Source organism: Euleptes europaea, chromosome 8 (assembly GCF_029931775.1).
Source record: "Euleptes europaea isolate rEulEur1 chromosome 8, rEulEur1.hap1, whole genome shotgun sequence".
NCBI classification, from domain to species: Eukaryota; Metazoa; Chordata; class Lepidosauria; order Squamata; family Sphaerodactylidae; genus Euleptes; species Euleptes europaea.
Window position 1 is genome coordinate 77,226,006 of NC_079319.1, and position 22,974 is coordinate 77,248,979.

Here is a 22,974-nt window from a genome sequence, read left to right on the forward strand (position 1 = left end):
AGGCTAAGCTGATGAGAGGTTTTGAAAGCAGAGAGATGTTCCACCATTTCTCAAAGGTTTCTGAGAGATCCTTGGCTGACCTCCTGGCTTGGGAGATGGGTGGGGACCTTCTCGACCAAACTGCCCTATAGCTGTCTTCAGCCTGTCGGCCACTGGGCAGGATGAGAGCTTGTGCTGGTTCTTTAAGGGTTTTTGTATAGACTGAGAGGGGTTTTTTGTCTCATGCCTGAGAGGTTGCCCAAGTATGCAAAAACATTTCGGGTGCCTAGAACTGTTGTGCTGCTTTGGTTATCTGCATGGGAATCCAGCGCTTTGCTTTTGGAGTGTACAGTATGCCTTGAATTGGGTGTCTAAGGTGAGTGCCCCACACCTTGGTATGAGACTGCACACAAGGAGTTTAGTGGGCAGCTAGGCTTTGTCAAATCCAGTAATTGCTAGTGGTGTGTCCTACTTGCAGATTCATTTGTTCTCTGTACCTCTGTCTTTTTTCCCCATTGCTGGAAATAATTCCATTATTCCTTTGGCATGTGGATCGAGTCAATCTCTGGTCAGTATTCCACCCTTTACATACACTGGATCAGTGTTAATAAATTGTCACTTTTAAGTTTCCTGCAGCTTCTGACTTTCATATTGAACAGATTTTTGACATGCCCCCCCCTCTTTTTTTTTTCCTTCCCCACAGTTTGGAAAAATTATAGACCTTGAGGAAGAGAGAGACAAGGTTTTCACTGTTGCTTCTGACTGATTAAAATTGGTTGAAATAATCCTAGACCCTCTAAGGCAAATGTTTGGATAACTTTTAAAGATGGTTTACTAATTTACCCTTAATCCATAGCTGTATGCAATTCACTGTCTGTACTACTCTGCTACTAAAAGGATTCAACTATTGTGCATTTTTTTCCTTGCCCACCTGGAGGCAGCACCGTAGAGCTTCCAGCCTTCAAAATAGCCAAAAAGCTGAGAGCACCCGAGGGGTTGTATGATATTGTGACTTATTTCCATCTTTACTTCAGCTAATTATGTTTTATAAACCCGGCTGGGGCCTGCTATATTTTGTAACCATGGCTTTTTCTTATCATGCTTGCTTTGAGACAACTTGGTCTATCCTAAATAGAGAAAACATTGAGGGATTAGCAGATCAAAAGAGAGCTCTTAAAGTGTTTCATTCTTTGTCATTAAATGGGTGTATTCCTCTGCAAACTGTCTCTTGTTATCTGTTCGCTTCAGAGAAAAACACCTTGAATGTGACAAAACAGGAGCCTTGCTGTGTTTTATGGATTAAAGATTCTTTTATTCCAACGTATGATTTCATTGACTAGATCACATTTCCTTAGATTTCTAAGGTGCCGTAAGACTTGGGTTTGTTTTTGCCACAATAGATTAACCCCTCTGGAATTTGTTACCATGATGGGGAGTAGCTCTAATATGTAACATTGTGTTAGTACCAGCAAGCAAAAAAATAAATAAATCAACTGGAGTTTTTGTGGCACATTAAAGAATAAGTTTAAAATACATAGAACCGGAATAAAGACTGGTTAGACTTTAAGGTGCCATGAGATTTGGGTTTGTTTCTGCCCCAGGCTTAGCTTGGCTGTCCCTCAGGACTTCCAGTGCCACCAAGGAGCGTTTATTTATTTGTTATTTTATTACACTTTTACCCTGCCCTCCCCAGTCCAAAGGCCAGGTTTAGGGCAGCTCACTGAATAAAATCAATAAAAACCCTTAAAATATAATTTAAATACATTTAAAATAGCCCAAATCATTCAATAAATAGTCACCTTGATAGCCCTAAAATCACATAATAATGGTCTGCAGTATAATAGATGGAACTGACCACCCCATAAATAGGGGGAAGGGCTCAACCATGGGATGGGGAAAAGGACTTTGGAGGCCAGTGTTTATAGGGAGAACCGTTGCTGGCCTCAACCATAAGCCTGGCGGAATAGCTCCGTCTTAAAGCCCCTGGGGAATTCTTGGAGGTCTCGCAGGGCCCTGATCTCTTTCGGGAGACTATTCCATCAGACAGGGACCAGGGCAGAGAAAGCCCTGGCCCTGGTCGAGGCCAGCCGGACATTCCTTGGGCCAGGGACCACCAGCAAGTTGTTATTCTGCGATCATAGGTTTCTCTGGGGAACATACCAGGAGAGGCAGTCCCGAAGATACGAAGGTCCCAGACCGTGTAAGGCTTTAAAGGTCATAACCAGCACCTTGAACCTGACCCGGTCTTCCAGCTGGAGCCAGTGCAGTTAACAAAGCACTGGCGTAACATGAGCTCGCGGCGAGGTACCAGTAAGCAACCCCGCTGTGGCATTTTGTACCAGCTGGAGTCTTTGAGTCAGTCTCAGGAGCAGCCCTACAGAGAGCGAGTTGCAGTAGTCTAGCCTAGAGGTGACCGTTGCATGGATCATCGTGGCTAAGTTAGGGCGAGAGAGGTAAGGCACCAACTGCCAGACCCGGCAGAGATGGTAAAAAGCCGTTGGGCCACGGCTGTGACCTGTTGTCTAAAAACAAACCCACCAACAAATATTGCTAGTCACACTATTAGTCTCATAAGTGAAGGCTAAGGGTGGGGGAGCTTTTTCTTGTCGGCAAGGATTGGTCCATCAGATTTTCACAAGAGATGCAAACCATTTCTTTTCTCAGTTGGTTTGTGAGTTGGTTGTTTATGGTGTGATGATATTGCTTATTTCAGTCATCTTTGGTGGGGGCGGATTGCTTGTTTCTCCTGGCTGTCATAGTCCCAGTGAGTTGTTATATACACCAACTGTTTTTTATGGGTTTTATTGGCTTCATGTTAAATTTTATTGGGTTTCTAATTGTGTTATGTTTTATGGAGTTTTATGGAATGATGTAGTTTCGAATAAGACTGTTAGTTCCTCTGAGCCCAGTTTTGGCCAGGAAGAGAATGGGTTGCAAATCAAATAAATAATGTTTTTGAGGGATTTCTTTTCTTTGCAAATAGCCTTGAACTTAGCAAATATTATGTAGCCATTTCTATACCGTATCTACAGGGGTCTTTTAAGTCTTTCAGACCCATGAAGTACACTTCATAGAAGATTAGGGGGGAAAGGGCAGATCCTGTCAGCTGGCATCTTCCAAAGTATTTCGGCGCAAGAACAAAAGAGAGACCAGAAAATGTGCTGACTGTAAAAGGTATTTATTTCAGTGGTACATTACAGGAGAATCACTTTAAGAAGCTTTCATTCTGGGTATTTCTTTCAGAATAGCAGCATCTTGATTATGGTCTTTACATGTAGAGAATACCTGATTCCAATTTACCATATGTTTTTGCGTCTGTAAGATAGCATATTTTGTCAGCCCTTGGAAAGATTACTGAGTAAGGCATTGTTCCTTTTTTAAACATAAGTTTTAGTAAAAAGGAAAGGCAGTCTCCAGATGCCTGGTGGGCTAGACTCTCAAGAAACTGGAACCAGTCAACCTGTGGCATATTGAGTTAAGAGCTCACCCAGTGACTCTCGTTCATATCTTCTTTATAGTTCAAAGGTTTGGAGACTGTTTGTACTGCGGTGGGTGCCTTCAGGTCACATGCAGACAACAATCTTCCCCCACTTTCGCAATCACCAAGTATTGGAATATGGGACCGCATGACTTCTGAACAAGTTTAATGAGAGGCTTTACGTTGTTTTTGTGCTTTTAAAAAATTTGTATCCTCTCAGGACCCAAAGGGGTTGTCTCATCATTCTCCCCTCCTTCACCTTATTCTCATAACAACAACCTTGTGAGGTATACTAGGCTGAGAGTTCCAATGTCACCAGCAGGCTTCCATGGAAGCATGGGGATTCATACCTGTCCGAGTCCTTATGCTACACTGGCTGTCAAATTACCACAGATTCAGTAGATGACAGATTTGCAGATCATCTAAAAAAGGCATCTGTGGAGTCTAGTCACACTGAGGGTCTCAGCGAAACTAAGATTATTTCCATTATCTATCATACTTTTTATCCTGCCCTTTCTCCCAAGAAGCTCAGGTTGGCTGAAATGGTACTTATTTCTTCCACTTTGTCTTCACAACAACCCTGGGACATAAGTTAGGGTGAAAGTGTACATATTGCCAAAGATCACCCAGTGAATAGAGTTTTGAACCCAGGTCTCCTGAATCCTAGTCAATACTCTTTACTACACCACATTGCCTGGCACTCATAACAGATTTTAGTGAAATGTTTTACACTGGAACTTTCAAGTGGATTGTTTGGAAGCCTCCTCTTCAAGGATTTTTTTTTTTAATGGTGCATTTGATTTTAACAGTTTTGTGAATGGGCTTCTGCTGTGGGAATACCATGGTGCCTTTGTTCTCATATTCCATCAAATTATTACTTGTGGAGACTGCTGAAGTCCATTCCCACTGGTTGCCTGAATCTTCCAGATATCCCTTTCTCCATTGACATTATCTATGTGTGTGATCCTACGCCTTAGTAATAACATCACAGCCAATAGGGACGTTTCCCTTGTATTGCCTTTCAGTGATGGTGCTACCTTAATTAAAAAATGAAGCAAGTATACCTGGCAGCTTGATTTTAGATAAGTTTTCCCAGAAGCAAATCCCATTGACAACTGTGCTTAGGGTCACAGTCATATAGGTGTTTTTTCCCCGTTGCTGGTTCCTGTGCTCCAGCCCCAATTGTTTCCTTCTTAATTCCCCATCCAGCTATAACCTCATGTATGCTTTCTGTAGTTGGGGCCATCAGTTCATCATAGAGAATCTGAGTCAGAGCCACAAAAGAAAGGGAAACTCCCTGAGTGCATTTGTTGATGTAGAATTGGAGAGCTAAGCTGGTTCCAGGGCCCCTTCCCTGCACTGACCTCATTGTGTGAGCTTGGCCAAGCCATTCTTTCTCAGCCTTGCTTTCCCCATCTATGACCTGGGGACGATCAAGTTGACCAAACAACCAACCATCCAAGAGCAAAAATATTACATAAAGGCTAGCAAGTCGTGGCTGAGCCAGCCCTACAACACACGGATCCATTACTTTATTTCTGAAGATTACACTGTGAGGTCTTCTGCAGGTGTTTTGTCTGCATGAGCCCTATTTGCTTACTGTTGACTCTGCAGGTGCTTCTCCACCCTTGTCCTCCACTTTTGTGGGACATTGTCTACGGTCTGTCATAGCTGCGACTGGGTTGCATAAGTTTGGCTGAGTCTGGGCATAATGGATAGATGGTCCCATTTGGGGGTTGGGGGTTGGAACTCATTGATCTTTTCATATCACACACCAAATACTTTTTATGAAGAAGCATATGAAAGGAGGAGGTGGAACGTGAAGAACATGTGCTTTGTTTGGTGTGTAGGTGGGACCAAGGGCTAAAGTGGCAGATCTCACTCCAGCCAGGGCTGTGACAGCAGCAACATGGCAGTTAATGCTTGTGGAATGGTGAGCCTTGCAGTTTTGTTCTGGGGTGACACAGCTGAGTTGGCTTGACTGCAGCGCTAACAGCATCCCTGCTATGGGTGGCCCTGTCAGTTCTAGCCAACCCAGCATTTTGTCAAGCAATCCCACTTGGTGAGCTTAGTTTGTCGGGCTGTTGCTTACAGATGGGTCACCGAGCCGAGCTCTGTCACTGTCCATGTCCAGAAGCAGTCCTTAAGTAAACAGGAAATGAAGCACGCATCTGATAGCAGTGAAACACTGCTTGAAAGGTGACTGTATGATATTACAAAAGTGGGCTGGTAACGCAAGAAGTGCTCTGCTGGATGTGACCAGAGGTTTGTATAGTCCAGCGTCCGGTCAGATACAGCAGCCAACCAGTCAACATGGATGGCCAGCAGGTCAGCCCAGAGACTTAAGCCTTCCCCTGATAATGCCTCCAACACTGATACTCAACTTCTTACTACCCTCACACGGCGGGAGGAGCTCTGTAGAGCCTTAAGCTGTGCTAATGACAGCCAACCGTAAAGTAGGTATAGCAAATGCTAGAGGACCACAGAGAGGACCTTATAAAAGTTGGAGATAGTCGCTCAACTAAACGTGTTTCAGCCTTGTCTATGGGCAACCTAGATGTGCATCTTAAGCTTCTATAAGCAAAAAGGCGACAACCCAGGGGTAAAATGTGCTGCTGTTAGGAATGTATAAGCTATTAGAATTTGTGACTTCTTAAATCCTTTCCCCTGTTTTTAAACAAGTACTCTTCTAGCAAATTTGTTTTCTACCATCACATAAGACTGTACCTTTTTGTGCCAGGGAATGGGAGGGCAAAAAGGCAATGAATAATGTTACCATCAACTCTGTCACAATCACAGTGTTTAGGGTATGCGAGATCTGGTGTGCGAGACATGTTTGCTGAGAGGCAAACTGCAGCCAATATGCTTGTTCACTTGTAACCTCTTGCAATTTTTAAAGTGGAGCGGATGCCACTGTCCCTAAAATTTTCATGGCAGGCTACGCAGAGCTGATGCCTCCATTGGCACTAACTTGCAGCAAAAGCCTAACAGGGCCTTAGTCAACTCCTGCCTTTTTGCTGTAATGGTAGCCATTTTGGGGCACACAATGGTGGTAGTAGAAGAGTCGGGGGACACACGTCGGGGACCCCCCAGTCAATCCAGTGATGGAATGGGGGGGGGAAGGAAACAATTTTTGCACCACCATGCAAATGAAATAGAGTACATGCTTTTCCTAGCACTGATATTACTGAGAACAACTAATATGAATGAAGCAGCCCTCAGACTGAATAAAATCCTAATTGAAGAATGCTAGCGCAAAATGCAACCACACTTTAATTTTCCGAAGCGAGAATTGTGTCAGGCATTCTGCCCCTGTTAAAGATTAAATGTGGCATTGTTTTGGCTGAGTGATAGGAATTATAATAGCAGCCACCCCTGACACATCATTTTGCTGGTGGTTTTTATCAAAATATTAAAAACTACTTTGCCTTTTTAACCTTAAACAACAGTGAGTTAAACATTTGGGAGTAAGATACATGTAACCAAACTGAGACAAAGGTTGTCCTACAGCTGTGCACCATCGAATGATCAACTCAGGCTCCTAGGAACACTTTCCTAGGAGTAAGCCCCATTAAATAAAATGGGACTTACTTCTGAGAAGACCCACTTAGGATTGCTCTCGGTCTCTTAGGAAAAAACTGGGAGGAATTTTGTAGACTACAATGTATTATTAAAATATACTACTTATTGTGCTTTTTTATTGTACAGAGCGCCATTAGCTGCCGTTATGTATTCTTTGTGGAACCCATTCTTGAATTCCATCACTGGAGAGACATCTTTCACATCAGACTTTGAAGGTCTTTTCCGATACGTCTAAAACAATACCAAAAAGAAACAAAATTATGACTTCTTCCTATGTCTCAAGCAGACATAAAACATATAGGAATTTATCAGCAGACATAAAACATATAGGAGTTTATCAGGTAACTTTTAAGGGACAACTTCCTTATGAATAGTGTGTATGGATTTTCCAGGTGTTCCCATTCCCAAGGACTTTGTTAACCCCCTCCCCACAACTGCTTGAAAGCAACAGAAGCAGTTTGGTGTCCTTGCTGACATTCAGCTGGAATCCCACAAGGTGCAAAGAAGCTTTTAGGATGGCTTAGAGAACAGCAGAAGGAATAGGTAAGGCGGGGCTTGACAAATTCCAGGCGCCAGCTCGCCATGGCACCTAGAAATGTCATTGTGCTGCCTAGTATTTTCAGTAGTTATTTTATTTATTTAGTATTTTCATTAGTTATTTTATCTCTTGGTCATCCTCAGAAGTACAAAGTTTACTTATCATTCCACATCAAAATACTTTTTTGTTTTATGGTGTAAAAACATATGCGCATGAAGTACTTGTCATCGCTTCCGTATTTGTTAACTTTACACCATTTAGTGCAGATAGATGAATTCATTTCCCAACCAATTGCTACCTATCCTGACTCCTAGATTAGAGTTCAATAGCAACTTGGCTACCAAGACGATTATTGGGGTATAAGCTTTTGGGAGTCAAAGCTCCTTTTGTCAGACATCTGACTCTCGAAAGCTCATACCCCCAAAATCTTGCTGGTCTCCAAGGTGCCACTGGACTCAAATCCAGATGTTCTACTGCAGGCCAACACAGCTTCCCTCTGAAATGATACTGACCCCAATATTCAATTAAATGGAGTTTTTGGGTTAGGATGAGATTTTTTTATTTTTGTTGTGATGATAACCCAAATTATCTCATATTTATTTATATGCTACAACACTTTTGTCACAGTTTAGTGAAATTACAAGCAGCTGTGAATATGATTGTTAAAATACATACCCTTGAAAATGGACCTGGCTTGCCTGAGGTAAGGGTTAAGTTGCATAATAATCCTCTCATGAAGTGAAGGGCTACATATACTTGTCTGTGAGCTATAAACTGGCCGTTGGGAAGAGGGACTCGAAGGCTCCAACCGTGGGGCCAAGGTGGGAGTCCAGTTCCTTAACCCCATTGGTTATACTCAAAATATGTAGCAAACCTCTGCCCATACTTGCGCACTATTTCCTGTTTTAGAGAGGTGAACTGAAGCAACATCCAAGATAACACAAGAGATGCAGAATTTGGGAGTGTTCAGTATACACCCCTGGAATTGTTATCCCAGTTGTTCATCATCCCTATTTGGTCTTCCTTCTAGTCTTCTGATGCTGTGGGGGAAGCAGGACCGGTGCCAGTCATTTTTATGCCCTAGGCAAGGCTAACTATTTGTGCCCCCCCATTGTTAACCAATTTTCAAAAACAGATCTAGTAGAAAAATAAAAGCACAAAACTTTTTATAAGACATTATAATTATGTTCCATAGCACTGTTGTGGCACTTACTTTAAAATAAAAAATATAAATTGTCAGTTGCACTTTTTCAAGAAACTAATCGGTTTAAAACTGTGCCGCTCAGGCCAGTTCTGCGCCCCTCTGAGGTCTGTGCTGTAGGCGACCGCCTAGTTTGCCTAATGGTAGCACCGGCCCTGCGGGGACGCGATGGTGGAAAGGGTTCCGTGATGTCTCCATGCAATTCAAGAGCATGTCCCATGCCTATCTGTGATGTTGCATAGAACTGTGGGGGGCACACTCAGTTCACATATCATGCTGGCCGCACTAGAGGCAACACACTCTGTTGCTTTTAAGATTGCGTCATTAGTGGATAATGCCTTTTATCTGTAGCAATGGAGACAGGCAAAGTGGCTGGGCCCCATCTTCTCACTGCAGGAAGACAACTGCTGACCCTCGCACTAAATCTGGAGCAATTAGGGTTTTTTCCTCTGCGACTTTATTGTTTAAACAAATGCACTGCAGTATCTTTTCTCATGGAATTGCTGATAAGCAAGATTTTGCAGGAAAGTCTTTTCTCAGCAAATTGTTTAGAAAGGAGTAGGCTCTTTTCATCTGACCCCTTTTCCTAAGAGTTTGTACACATGATTAGCTGAAGTCTGTCCTCACAAATGCAGAATAGCCTTTTCACTCTTGGTGCAAGCCTACTCCACCACCAGTAGTAATCCTATGATATTGGATGCAGTGGTATAACTATGATATTTTCTTCACATTTTTTTTTAAAAAGCTGTTGTTCAGCTAGGTACTCTAGCATGGGCATACAGAGGTCCACAAAATGGCATTTTCCCAGCTACAAGGACATTGTAATTGTGATTAACAGGAAAATGCAGTATCGCCAAAACCAAAGAAATACAGCCAAGATAAATATATGGAATAAATCAAGCAATGCAGACTTCTTGTGAAGAAAATTCCATAGGAAACGGTCTCATGCTGTTGCTTAGAGCCCACGGTGGCAGCAAAGGTAGGCACAGAGCAGATAACCAGATCTTTGTCAATGAGATAAAAAGGTTGAGTAGCAATGCACCCATCATGGGGACAATAGGATTGTACTGTAATTCCCTGCCTGCTTTCCCTATGTGAAGCACTTCTGTATCATCTGCTAGCAGATGGTCATTATACAGTCTTCCAAAATCTACAGGGAATGGTAGGGGCTCAGCCAGCCCTCTTCCATTTGGATAAAAGGGAAAATAGACCTATGGTGAAGTCTGTGAGAATAAATGTGGGCATGTTTCCTGCACTGCAGAGTGGACGAATCCTTAATCTCCTTTCAGTAGCTGACAATCTAACTATGGATCGTATGACGATTGAGTGTACTATTCCAAATTCGGCTGCTATCTTTTACCCAGTTCCTTTCTGTTCTCAAAGCTTCCAAAATCAAGTGTACCTACATGTGTAATTAAGGCTCATTCATTAAAACCAGCAATGTGGGCAACTTGGCATCAAATTATAAGATGTTACTCTCTTTTATGCCTGTAAACAGGATTTTTAAATGATAAAGAAAAGCTGTTTTGAAGATCTGCATCAGGATAGCACTGTGCGTTTCAAAAAAAGCACATTAGTCTATCTTACTGAATCATTAACAGCCTGACTTGCAAGTTAATTATGCAGAAGAAACTGTTGATTCGCTGGAGCGTGTTCTAGACTGGCTTTCAACCCTGTGCAGAGAGCCATACAGCGAATGAGGCTTTCCCCCTCAACCATGCTGCATGTATTTAATATATATGGTGCTTTACATTAGTAAGACATGACCTGTGGCTTTCAGGGTATAGGTGGGGTTCCAGGCTGGCTCTGGTTTTGAAGGGAAAGTGATAAGACCCCCTAATACCAGATTGTTTGTGGAAGCACAAAATATGTATTGGATTGAACAGATTTGCCTTGGTCCATCAAGCAAAAACTGCAGGAAAGCCCCTTCTCTGCATGCATACACTGTGACCCTCATCCGTGTCCTGCTCCATGCCTGGGTTGATGCAGATGAGAATTCAGTGTTCCCATCTGAGGCCAACAATTTGAAACTACCCTTGGACTCTTAACACGGAGACTTTAATTTTAGCTTCCATTTCACGTGCATATGCTATACTTCAGCTGTTTTTTGATTTGCTGGAGTCCATTTTATTCTTACTTTATTCAAACCGTGTGAAATGTGGTTTTGCTGTCATGTTTTCTTATCACAGGAGTCAAAGGCAAGCGAGGAGCTTGCGAGAAGGACTCTACATTGCAGAATTGGACACCCCACTGGAAACATTATCACACTGCAGTGAAATGTTGGCAGATTGCTAAGGACGTGTCTCTCGCTTACTCGCACGGTGTGATCTGGCATAGGGTTCCCTTATCACATTCAGCAAAAGTCAAGCGACAGTTTGACAAAACCAGCTGGGAGTGTGTGTGGCCCCTTTCCCAAGTGTTAGTTAATCCATGATGGTCAGTCTTCATCCAGTAAAAGAGGGCTTCATTAGCTAATCTCATAAAGTCCCCTGCAAGTGTATAACCCCCTCATCACTAAGAGTTGCACATAAGCATACAGCACACGTATCTTCACCTTCCCCAGCTTACCTTAACATAAAAGTTAACGAACAGAATGACCAGCGTGGTCATGTAAGAGGACTGGAAGATCAGACAACCAAATGGAAAGCCACATGGTTTCACAACGGCACTGAGGGTGTGTGTAATGGTGAGCACGAACTGAATCTGTAGGGGGGGAAAGACACATATCATTTGTACAATTTGGCCTTGGTGAGGGCCAAAATTCCCTTCTCCCCCACAAACACATCTGCAAATTCTGCATTTACTGCTATATGCCCATAGAAATAAATAATGTTAAAACTGCCTTAATTCTACATTGCATTAGGCTGAATACATATTTGTGCTCGGTCTGAAGAAGGTAATAACTTTCTCTGCAGGGTCAAACTTGGGTAGTTTCTTACATTTGTCAGAGAATGTACAATGGCTGGGAGCTACAGCCACTGTCTTCACACTGTGGGAGAGAGGGCCTGACCACATATTACACCATTCCCAGGTCCACCTGGGTCTTGCCTAACCAGATGTGCACAGTTTCTTCCACATCTGGAGTTCCCAAAGGTTTTGGAAACTAGTTCTTAAGCATATGGGGACTGAATACATGTTTCCCCCAATGGGATTAGCAGTGGCTTCCCAGGCCATTCCAGATTAGGATAATGGTTTGAGGGAGAAGGGTCTGAGTTCCCTGTCACCACTCACTGCAGTGCCAATCCAAATCAATCCATGTATGAAATGAGCATTTGATGCTGTAAATAATCTGCTACATGAGACTGAGTCTTTCGCCCCCACCCCCGAGGTTTCTCCTTGTTTCAAGATGGTTTGTAAGGAGGTTTGGCCCACGGCCAAGGAATTTTATTTTTCAAACTAAATCAAGACTGAATGAGAATCTAAGCTTACCAGTTGTGCCTGTGTGAGGTATTTCTTCCACCACAAATACTTGTGCATGGATGGAATCACAGACAAACCGTAGTAGGAGTACATGAGGACATGAATAAAACTGTTCAAGGTAGGTCCAAAGAAACCTGTAAGGATCAAATTAAACTTGTCAACCCAGCACATTTTCTATAGAAGACACAATTTCTAAAATCTGTGAACAATCTGAGGGATTTACAGAATTCTGTGGAGCCTCTCTTTTTGGAGTCGAGGCCCTTTCAGACATGGGTTTACGATGTCCTCCTCCTCGGCCTATGAAGGTCCACTTTCACTTCATCCAAGAGGGAATCTCACCAGGAAAAAATCTGAAACCTATTTCACTCATATTTGCAGGTAAGAATGGCGCCCCTGGGCTATTACGCATATGTGGGAGTGGAGCATTGATAGATCTGTCCATCTCCACTTCATTTGCCCAGCAGGGGAGAAGAGAGATTATAGACTACAGAGTGTGCTCAGTAGGTGGCTTCTTCCTCGAAAACTGCAGCAAGTAAGGCAGAAGGGGGGGGGGGGAATTGAATGCAATTACCAGCCCAAATCTTTTTCCTTTACTACACCTTGAGCCACTGGAAAAGCAGATCCTCTTATGAGCTGCTGCCCCTCCAAGCTTTACTACAGCAATGGGCGGTAAAAAATCCCATTCTCTGTCTGGAGCTCTTTGTATTCAAATACCTAAAGGAGAGAGAGCAGGGTCCTCCAAGCAATGCCAGCCAGCATAGATTAGGCTGTAAATTAGAATCTCAACCAATATGTCTGCAGTACTATTCTGTGCATTTTTATTAATCACCAATTCTGCTAAATGGAGGAATATCTGAAATGGCCTTTGTAACATATGAAATCTGATAACACAACAAAATGGCAATTTAATTGCAGCTGCTGTTTATTTTAGAGTATGCCACACCACCCACTCACCATTTCCTTCATGTACCTCAGATTCCTAAATGTACCAAAGATTAACCACAGTTACAGCCAAATCTGGGATAAATGAAAATACCCAGCATATGTTTGCTTATTTATTTAGTACAACTCCACATTGTCTGTCTCTATTATCTATCATAAATGCATATGCTTACTTTGTCCACATGGTATCCAGTTCATGACGCACCACCAGATGTTAAACATAGTGGCGTGATGATAAACATGAAGGAAAGTAATTTGACTGTTTTTCTTCCGTAACACAAAGAAAATAGTGTCAGCAAATTCAATGACTTTGGAAAAGTAATACCACCACAACACCTTGGCCACCTGCAAGAACAAGACAAATAAATTAATATCTGTTCTTGAAGGAACAATCTCTGCTGTGCTTCAAGAACACTTCAGCCAGGTGAAACTCTAATTTTAAAGTATTACTATAAATCAAAGTAAACCAGGGTATCCACTAGGGTGGAACAGTTTCTGCTTGCAGAGCATGACTTTCTCACACACTCCCCCAATGCAGCTCAAAATGTCCATGGAAATGCTGTTCCTGTGGCACTAGAGACCCCCAAGAACAGAACCGGGGGTATTTGGAGTTGCATTAGAAGGGGAAGTAAGAAGCACAGAAACACTCTATTGGATCCAAGCCAAGCTTCCCCCCAAGTTATGTGCGGCCTGATCTGTGCAGAGGTAATGCCACTATATTGCATGGGTCTTACTCCTAAGTAAGTGTGCATAGGATTTCATCCTTAGTTTGTAGTCACTCCCTGATGATGAACAAATGCATCTGCAACACCTTTGAATGACCAAACCAGTTATGAAGGTAGAAAGCCCGCAGGGGAGCTGGGGATAGCCAGTGTTTTGCAGGGAGTACCACATGTATGATTATCTGCCCACTGGGCAGAAACTGTAGGTGTGGGCCCAATGCATGGAGCTCTTGGCTATCAGGGAACATGTTCATTCCCTCGAGGCTAGGGTTGCTGATCTGGAGAAGCTGGGGGAGACACAGAGAGGTATATGGATGGGATGTTCAGGGACTGACTAGAACAGGCCCACTCCTGTGCGGACAACTCTTCTGCTGTCATGGAGATTGAGGGTCTTGAGGCTGGAGGGCATCGGGCTGAGGAGAAAAGACATGATCCCTTACATGGGATCCCTTCCTTGGATGATGGACCAATATCCTCTTGTACTGAAGATATCCCTCTGAGATTGGGGGGAGGTGGGCTTTTGGTAGTGGGTGATTTCCTTATTAGGAATATAGAGAATGGGGTCTATGAGCCAAGATGGAGGAGATGAAGTGATCTGTGCTTAATGACAATTTAGGTGCAGTGGGTGTCTCAGAAACGTGGGAAATCAAAATCCATGGGATACAGTCATCCCTGGGTATAAGCTCTACAGGCAGGACAGAGAGGGGTGTGTTGGGAAGGGGTTGCCTTGTATAGCAAAGAGGGCACAGAGCCAAAAAGGTAGAAAACGTTAGGGGAATTAACTCCCCAACAGAAGTGATGTGAGTGGAGATACTGGGCCCTAAAGGTACTTAAACGTGAGGGTGTACTATCTGTCAAAGCCCCTTGTCCCACAAGAAGGTTTGAGGTGAAGGTCAAGAGCAAAATGCACAATACTGGGGAGAAGGGTTGCCAACCTCCAGGTGGTAGCTGGAGATCTCCTGAGATTACAACTGATCTCTAGGCAGCAGAGAAAATGGCCACTTTGGAAGGAGGGTTCTATGGCATTATACCCTGCCTTCCCCAAACCCTACCCTCCTTAGGCTCCACTCCCAAAATCTCCAGGTATTTCCCATCCCAGAGTTGGCAACCCTACTAAGCTATCCTCACAGTAACGCACCACTACCAGCCCCTCTAAGCTAACACTCAGCTGAGAGACCAAAAGACCAAGTGTCCTACCCTACTGGGTGTTAATCAAGAAGTAAGCCCTGCAAGGTAGGACATTGGCAAGTTGAATTCCACAAACAATTACTTAGTAGCTGTACCCAACTAGGCCAAGGTGCTGACTGAAGCCCCAAAACCCAAATGACACCACAGAAGTAAAATTAATGTTTATTAAAAGAAATGGGCATAAGTATACAAATACAGAAGAACAAAGCAAAATAAAAAAAACTAAATAACTATCCTAGAATACTTATTCAGGCTGTAGTCCTCTGATCCTGATGTTACCTGGTCAGACTGAAGGCAAAGAGTCCAGATGTGTGTTAAGTGCCGTCAAGTCACTTCCGACTCATGGCAACCCTATGAATCAGTGTCCTCCAAAATGTCCTATCTTTGACAGCCTTGCTCAGATCTTGCAAATTGAGGGCTGTGGCTTCCTTTATTGAGTCAATCCACCTCTTGTTGGGTCTTACTCTTTTCCTGCTGCCCTCAACTTTTCCTAGCATGACTGTCTTTTCCAGTGACTCTTGTCTTCTCATAATGTGACCAAAATATGAGTCCAGATAGCACTTCAAAATCCAAGGAGCGGGTACTCTGGCCACACAAGGCCGAACCTACAGTCAAAAGGATGGCCACAGGGAAGGTAGGCCAGAAAGGAGGTTCAAACTAGAATGAATTATCTTGCTTTATGCCAGACTGCCCACTGCTGCCCTGATCCTGTTCAGCCAATCCTGTTCCTAAGACACATGACCATGGACCTCTGCAGCTGGCATGTATCCACAATCAAGCAACTCACCCACGCCCAGGGTTCCTTGTGCAAATGAGATGGAATATGCATGCAAAACTCCCTCTGGGTCTCTGGCCTTGAAGCTCTAAGACCCATTCTCTCACTTGTGCTTGTGCCTGGCTCCATCTCATCCCTTATCTCTCTTGAAACTGTAAGTCACCATGACATTAATTTCCCAGAGAGGAGCCTTCCATAACTTGACTAGGCCCAAAAGCCTGAACCAAAATTTGAAAGGCCAAGCAACGACTAGGCCAGTTTCTTGACATCGCCTACCTGTTCAAACAACTGAGGTTGATCTCGAAATGCAGAAAGAAATAAGTGAGGTGACTAAAGCAGATAATGTGATACTGGGTGATTTCAATTACCCTCACATTGACCGGGTAAATATGTGCTTGAGTCATGCTGTAAAAATGAGATTCCTAAATTTCATAAACGACTGTGCCCTGAAACAGCCAGCCACAAAGCCAACCAGAGGGGTTGTGATCTTGGACTCGCTTCTAAGCAGGGCTCAAGACTTGGTGCAAGATGTAGATGATGTTGCACCAATTTGGAGCAGTGATCGCAATGCTATTAAGTTCAGAATCATGTCAATGGAAAGTTATCCCTAAAGTCCAAAACAAACATTTGATTTCAAAACAGGGAACTTTACAAAAATGAGAGGTCTAGTTAGAAGGAAGCTGTTAGAAGGAAGCAGAGAGTTAAATCCCAAGGGAATGCTTGGAAGCGACTGAAAACCACAATCAGATATTTAGAAATAATCACATGATTGTGAGAACCAACTTAGAGAAAGATAAGATTGATAATTTTCTCTATAAATAAATACTCCTGTGAGAAGGAAATCAGATTTCTCTGGTTTGAAAACTCAGAATGCAGAGGTTTAAGAAGTAAGATCTCTTGTTGAAATATTGGATACTTTGGGCTTTTTTGATAATCCCAAAAAGCAGAGACAAAAAAGCTAAAACCTGATTTGTTTTAAATAACTAACATCAATTATAATATGAATAAGTATTGCTAGGACCACTGATATTATTAGCATGCATTTCCACAGTTTCTGTGGAGTTAATTTTCTTATGTCGTTTTACTCTTGTGTCTTGCTCAATAAAAATAATCTTTTCTTTGTTTAATAAAAGATAATACAGGTGTCTTGTTTGGTTGCTGGTTGCTTAAAACGGAATAAACCAGACTCACATCCAAAAGATTATTTTTGCATTATCAAGAGTTAGAGCAGAGGAGTCTCTCTCTGGCATGATAAATCTTAGGGAACATTGTGGCTTATCAGTGTTTCACAAGCCAAGCTCTGAAAGATTGTTCAGTGCAAGTCTCTCTAATGGGGGTGGGGAGGGGTAATTCTCATGCTACACCAAAAGGATTGGTATTGGAGCTTGTGCTATTTAATTTGTTGATGAACTATCTGGAACTGAGGGGGTGCAGTGTGGTGGCCAAATTTACAGGTGACACAAAATTATTCAGGATGGTGAAAACCAGGCCATACTTCTGAAGAACTACAGTAGGATCTCCACAAATTGCATGAGTGGGTAGCAATGTTGCCAATTAAGTGTAATTGAGGTAAATGTAAGGTGAGGTACGCTGGAACAAAAAAATCCCAACTTCAAGTATATGTTCATGGGGTCTGAACTTGTTGAGACTGAGAGGGAAAGAGACATTGGGGTCATGCTGGATAGCTCAATGAAAGTGTCAACCCAGTGTGCCACAGCAATAAAAAGGGTAAACTCTTTGCTGGGGGTTATTTGGAAAGGGACTGAAAATAAAACCGTCAATATTATAATGCCCCTATATAGATCTGTGATGCAGCCTCATTTGTAAAACTGGGTGCAGTTCTGGTCACCGAATCTCTAACAGGACATTGCAGAGCTGGAAAAGTACAGAAGAAGGCAACTAAGATGATTAAGGGGTTAGACACCTTTCCTTTGAGGAAAGGCTAAACAGTCTGGGACTTTTCAGTTTAGAAAAGATGACTCAGGGGGACATGGTACAGGTTCATAAAATTATTCATGAGGTAGAGAGAGTGGGTAGAGAACGTTTTCTCCTACTCTCAAAATCCTAGAACTTGAGGGCACCCAATAAGTTGATGGGTAGTAAATTCAGGATAGACAAGAGGAAATACTTCTTTACTCAACAAGTGATTAAAATACGGAATTTGCTGCTACAGGATGTAGTGATGGCCACTGCCATGTGTGTGTAAAGTGCCGTCAAGTCAGTCGATTTATGGCAACCCTGTAGGGTTTTCAAAGCTAGATACTAATGGAGGTGGTTTGCCATTGTTGTCCTCTGCACAGCAACCCTGGTATTCCTTGGTGGTCTCCCATCCAGTACTAACCAGGGCTGACCCTGCTTAGCTTCTAAGATCTGACGAGATCAGGCTAGCCTGGGCCATCCAGGTCAGGGTGCCGCATGGAGGACAGGTCTATCCGTGGCTATTAGCCATGGTGACTAAAGGGAACTTCCACAATCAGAGGCAGTAATCCACCGAATGCTAGTGCCAGGGGGCAACATCAGGGGAAGGCCTTGGCCTCTGTGCTCTGTTTTGGCCCTTCCAGAGTAACTGGCTGGCTACTGGTGACAGGATGCAGGACTAGATGGATGACTGGTGTGATCCAGCAGGGCTCTTCTTATGTTCTTAATTTGTTTTTCAGACATTCCTGTGACAGTTTTACAATGAAAAACCATACAAAGCATCATGAGATACAAACGGGAAAGTATGCGAAAAGTAAACAAAATCCAATGGACAAATTTTAAGGACAAACATAAGGATGATCAAAAGCAGGGTAAATACAATGATGGAAGAAAAATGTGAAGGGAGACTGTCCCCTCTTGGAGGTCTTGGGGTGTTCTTTGTGCCTTACCCGAATGTCAGCTTCTCCTGCACTGTTAAGGTTCTGACACTGCAAGTTGTAACCTCCTTCCCAAGTGGCAAGAATTAGCTGGAGAAAAACACAGACATCACTTTGAATAGGCATTCTCACTGTAACGATTAGTTGTTCGCAAAGTTTTTAGATCACTTTTCATACAACATTCCAAAGCAGCAGAAAACATTAAGAATATTCTTTTTACAAAAGAATTCAGATGGCAGCATTTTAAGATAACCACTATCAAATCACATCAAACCCCAAACAGCAACTACATCAGCAGCAGAAAGGTTGCAGAGTTAACGTGGTAAGTTAACGTGGTAAGCCCAGTTTCCAAATGTCTGGTGGAATAAGCATTTTTTGCCAGTGTGGAATGCCAGCAGAGAAGCCACGAAGGGGGATTTCTGAAGCTCAGGGAGAGCTAGTGGGGAGATCCGTCTGTCTCCCTCTATTGGCGTCTTCCACCATTGGGTGAGGGCTTTTTTTGTTTCCTTTGGCATACCCCCAATAACCAGCATTGGCCCACCTCCATGTTTTCTGGTGTTCATGTGTTTTTATTGAATTAATTTATAATTTTAAATGTTGTTTTTAACTGTAAAAATATTTTAATGTTTGTATCTGTGCCACCTTGGGGACCCTGATTGGGTGGAAAGGTAGCATAAAAATGTTTTAGATAAATAACGAGAAGACCTTCAGCCTCACACAACCCATTTTGCTACTAAAGGCATTGGTACCTGGAGCACTGGTGACTGGAGGTTCATATTGGAGCAGTTCATATGAGAGTGTGCCTTAATGAACCTTTGCAAGATTTTGATATGTGTCACTGAGCTGCATAGTCAAATCTCTGAAAAAATTACTCAAAGAACTTCTGCTTTTTTCCATTTGATGCTAATTACAACAGAAATTCTTTGTCCTCTGGATTGGCTACTGATGTTGAAAAGAACAGACATCCTCATACCAACTGGGTGGCAGAGCAGAGGACCCCTGCACATGTTATTGGAGTGCCATGCTAACCCTTTCGCATGGCTTTTCTCCATATTGCTTCAGTAATGTTTGGAACTCTCGAATAATCTGGGTGGAGCAATTGCATGGGTCTTTTCCAGTTGGCTGATGAGCAGGTGGAAGGACCCAGGTGACTAACTCTACCCACAGGCTTCCAAACATTATCATAGTGGGGAAAGCTACCACAGAATCACTAGTCAGGTGCTGTAGCAAATGTAAAGGGAGGGGGAACTGGGCAAAATTGCTGCCCCCTCCCCACTTCTGCAAATGGACACACCGTTCCATCAGAACAATACAGACCACTTAACTCTCACTCAAACTTTGGAAAGCCAACAATTAAGGATTTTTCCCCACTGACAAACATGCAGAGTTACATCTGCATCTTTAAAATGCTGTTAAATGGTTATGTTTTAAGTATAAATGGATACAAATGAAATAGTTTCCTCATTGGGGATGTATACTGCATCCTTAATCAACCACAAGAAATAAGATGCCCACAGTTACAAGTACTAGAAAAGGAATTTCATGAAACAGCAACAAATTAGCCAGTAACAACATAGCATGAATCTCTACGAAATTATAGTCCACCAGTCTACAACAATCAAACAAACGAAACCCCATGCAAGTTAACATTTTGAACTGATCAACAATAAAAGAGTCTGAAATTTTAACCAATGGTCAGTTCAGCTCCAGCTCTATGATAACAACCACATTTCAGACTATTCCTGGAAGGGATTTTATCAATTTGTTTTTAGTGGTCCTGATGCAGAAATCCTTGCATGCGGCCTGAATGCAAAGGCCACTGAGACTAGGAAACTACTAGAGATACAAGATTCTCCAGGCCTGGATTGTTCTGCAGGCAACCATCTGCCTCATCATTAGGGAGATGCCTCATCATTAGGCTGGAGATTTCCTGCTATTACAACTGATCTCCAGCCAATAGAGATCAGTTCACCTGGAGAAGATGGCCGCTTTGGCAATTGGACTCTATGGCAATGAAGTCCCTCCCCTCCCTAAACCCCGCCCTCCTCGGGCTCTGCCCCCCAAAACCTCCTGCCGGTGGCAAAGAGGGACCTGGCAACACTACTCATCATTTTGCCCTCCTGAGAGCAATGGAGAAGCTGGCAAGATACCTATTGGTGTTAGCCAACCGCAGAGTTTTACCAATAGCCAGAAGCCTCTCTAGGAATTCATAACTACTCACTCTTACCTTTTATTTGAAATCAGTATTTCAACCTAAGTGAATGTTGAAAATGTGAACATCTGAAGTCCCTAATGGTACATCTCTTTGTGTGTGTGTGTGTGGGGGGGGGGTGTGCCTGTGCATGCCCATGTTTTGCCCGGCTGAGGAGCAATGAAATCTGTGAGGATCTCTCCCACCACCCCAATATGTCTGCCTCCTGCTTAGAAACGAATTGCCTCCAACATTACTGCACTACTGATCAAGTTTCTTCACTGGTTTTGATAACCTAATGGATAACATTTAAGATGCTGGCCTTGATGTATGAAACCCGTATCACATTGCAGCGACCACTTCCTTCCCCAATGAGCCTTACAACAGCTGCAAGAACCCTTTTGACTATACCATCCATCTACCAAGTCCATAGAACAGATTCATGCATTATTGGTAACTATACAACTGTCTTGGAACTTTCCCCTTGGAAGCTTCGTGAAACATGTTTTGGAAGTACAGTACACCTCCGGAGAGTTAGAGGGATAGCCGGTTCCTTGGACTTCATTATCAAGGGCATACAATCTTTCATCAGCTTTATAGTTGCTGTTCTGAAAGCAATTTATGAACTCCAAAAGGTATGGGCACATCCAGCATAATCGAGCACAGGATTTTCCCCCCTGCTGCCAGGGCTGTAATTGATATTCCCCCATTAGTAATTCCTCACTCTGGCTCTTTGCCTGCACAGCTTTTCACTTGTCCTCTCCTTGGAATCACAAGACAAATTTCCTTATAGAAAGGCATCTTGGGATTCTGTTCTAACGGGGTAGGATAGGTTGGGGTGGGGGGAGGCTGTTTAAAAAGTATTTCAGGAACTCTCATTTAATAAACAAACTGGTGACCCCCAGCAATGTTGTTTTTCTTTCTGTGCCAATGCTCTACCATTTTGTAGACCTTTATTTTTTGAAAGAGACAAAGGTTAAGCAAGGCTTAGAAGGGGTGTAACTCTGCTTAGGGTTGCACTGTGAATACTTTAAGGACTGTGCACTCAGTGAATAATGGTAAGGGGAAAATATTATTGATTGATTCAGTCTCTAAAAAAGTCCTGCAGCTCCTGCAGTTAAAAGTAGAAGGGCCCATTTTCTGTAAGACAAAAAAACACCCCATCTTCCAACTTAAAAGATGAATGATTAATGACAACTGAAAACAAGCCTGAAGCTCTTGGACTTTGGCAGCTGTGCTGGCCCTGGTGACCCTGCAATCCCCTACTCAAAACTTCCCAAATTGGCTCCGCTCCTCAGCTCTGACTTCGGCTCGTGTTCAACTATAGCCCTGTAGAGAAGCTCCAACATCTGCTGTTTCGGCTCATGTCCTATCTGCAAGTTGCAAACAGTTGGCTTTTCTACTGACTGTTCATCTATTTGTCAACCCATTTGTGGCTATTCAGCAGGATGCGTCATTGTATTTCTTAACCGTTCAATACACCACAGCCGGTTTTTCACAGGCGCATTTTATTTATTTTCCATTTATATCCTGCCCTCCATCCCCAGCCAGGGCAGCTGAGAAAGCAATCATGTTGTGTGTCCCCCACAGACACAGCCAGATTTCTACTCTCCCCCTAACCCCCCACCCCCTGCCTTGGTGCAGAACTGCTTTGCTCAGCAGGCAGTTGTTTGGACAGTTAAATCAGTCACAAATCATATGTCATGTGTCAACCTGCTAAGGCAGTGAAAGAGAGGAGCAGCAGCAGCAGGCTGAGCAGCCACAGGCAGGGCAGGCACAGGCAGACAGGTCCTCCCCATGTCTACAGACACCCAGCGCAGGGGAATTACCTGTATCAGAGGTCCAGCCACAGGCAGTGCCACCAGAGTCCCCCAGAGCCACTGAAGCAGAGGCACATAAGACTTAGGACACAACTACATGATCGGAGAAGGAATACTAGACTACAAGCCCAACGAAGAACACTCCCTGATGACAGTGATGAGACTAATGAACTTCACCAGGCATGGAATGCTGAGGCAGGGTAATGAGCAACAGCTGGTTCACCCCAGGACTATTTAAGCCATCCAGCAGGCTTGGCTGTTGTGCAAGCAACTTGTCACCAAC

At 43.3% G+C, this 22,974-nt stretch overlaps 2 protein-coding genes across 2 annotated transcripts in view; one reads left to right on the forward strand and one right to left on the reverse strand.

The window, feature by feature from the left end:
• SYCP2L (synaptonemal complex protein 2 like) overlaps positions 1-1,319 on the forward strand; it is a 62,831-nt gene extending 61,512 nt beyond the window's left edge. Inside the window, exon 35 of the mRNA XM_056854971.1 lies at positions 1,228-1,319. Coding sequence (XP_056710949.1) covers positions 1,228-1,319 — 92 coding nt within the window. The remainder of the gene's footprint in view (positions 1-1,227) is intronic.
• A 5,776-nt stretch (positions 1,320-7,095) lies between these two features.
• The window catches only part of ELOVL2 (ELOVL fatty acid elongase 2), a 35,714-nt gene continuing 19,835 nt past the window's right edge, over positions 7,096-22,974 (reverse strand). The window contains exons 3-7 of the mRNA XM_056854357.1: positions 18,693-18,770; positions 13,314-13,485; positions 12,208-12,332; positions 11,347-11,481; positions 7,096-7,270 (exon numbers count right to left, since the gene is read on the reverse strand). Coding sequence (XP_056710335.1) covers positions 7,142-7,270; positions 11,347-11,481; positions 12,208-12,332; positions 13,314-13,485; positions 18,693-18,770 — 639 coding nt within the window. The 3' untranslated portion in view covers positions 7,096-7,141. The remainder of the gene's footprint in view (positions 7,271-11,346; positions 11,482-12,207; positions 12,333-13,313; positions 13,486-18,692; positions 18,771-22,974) is intronic.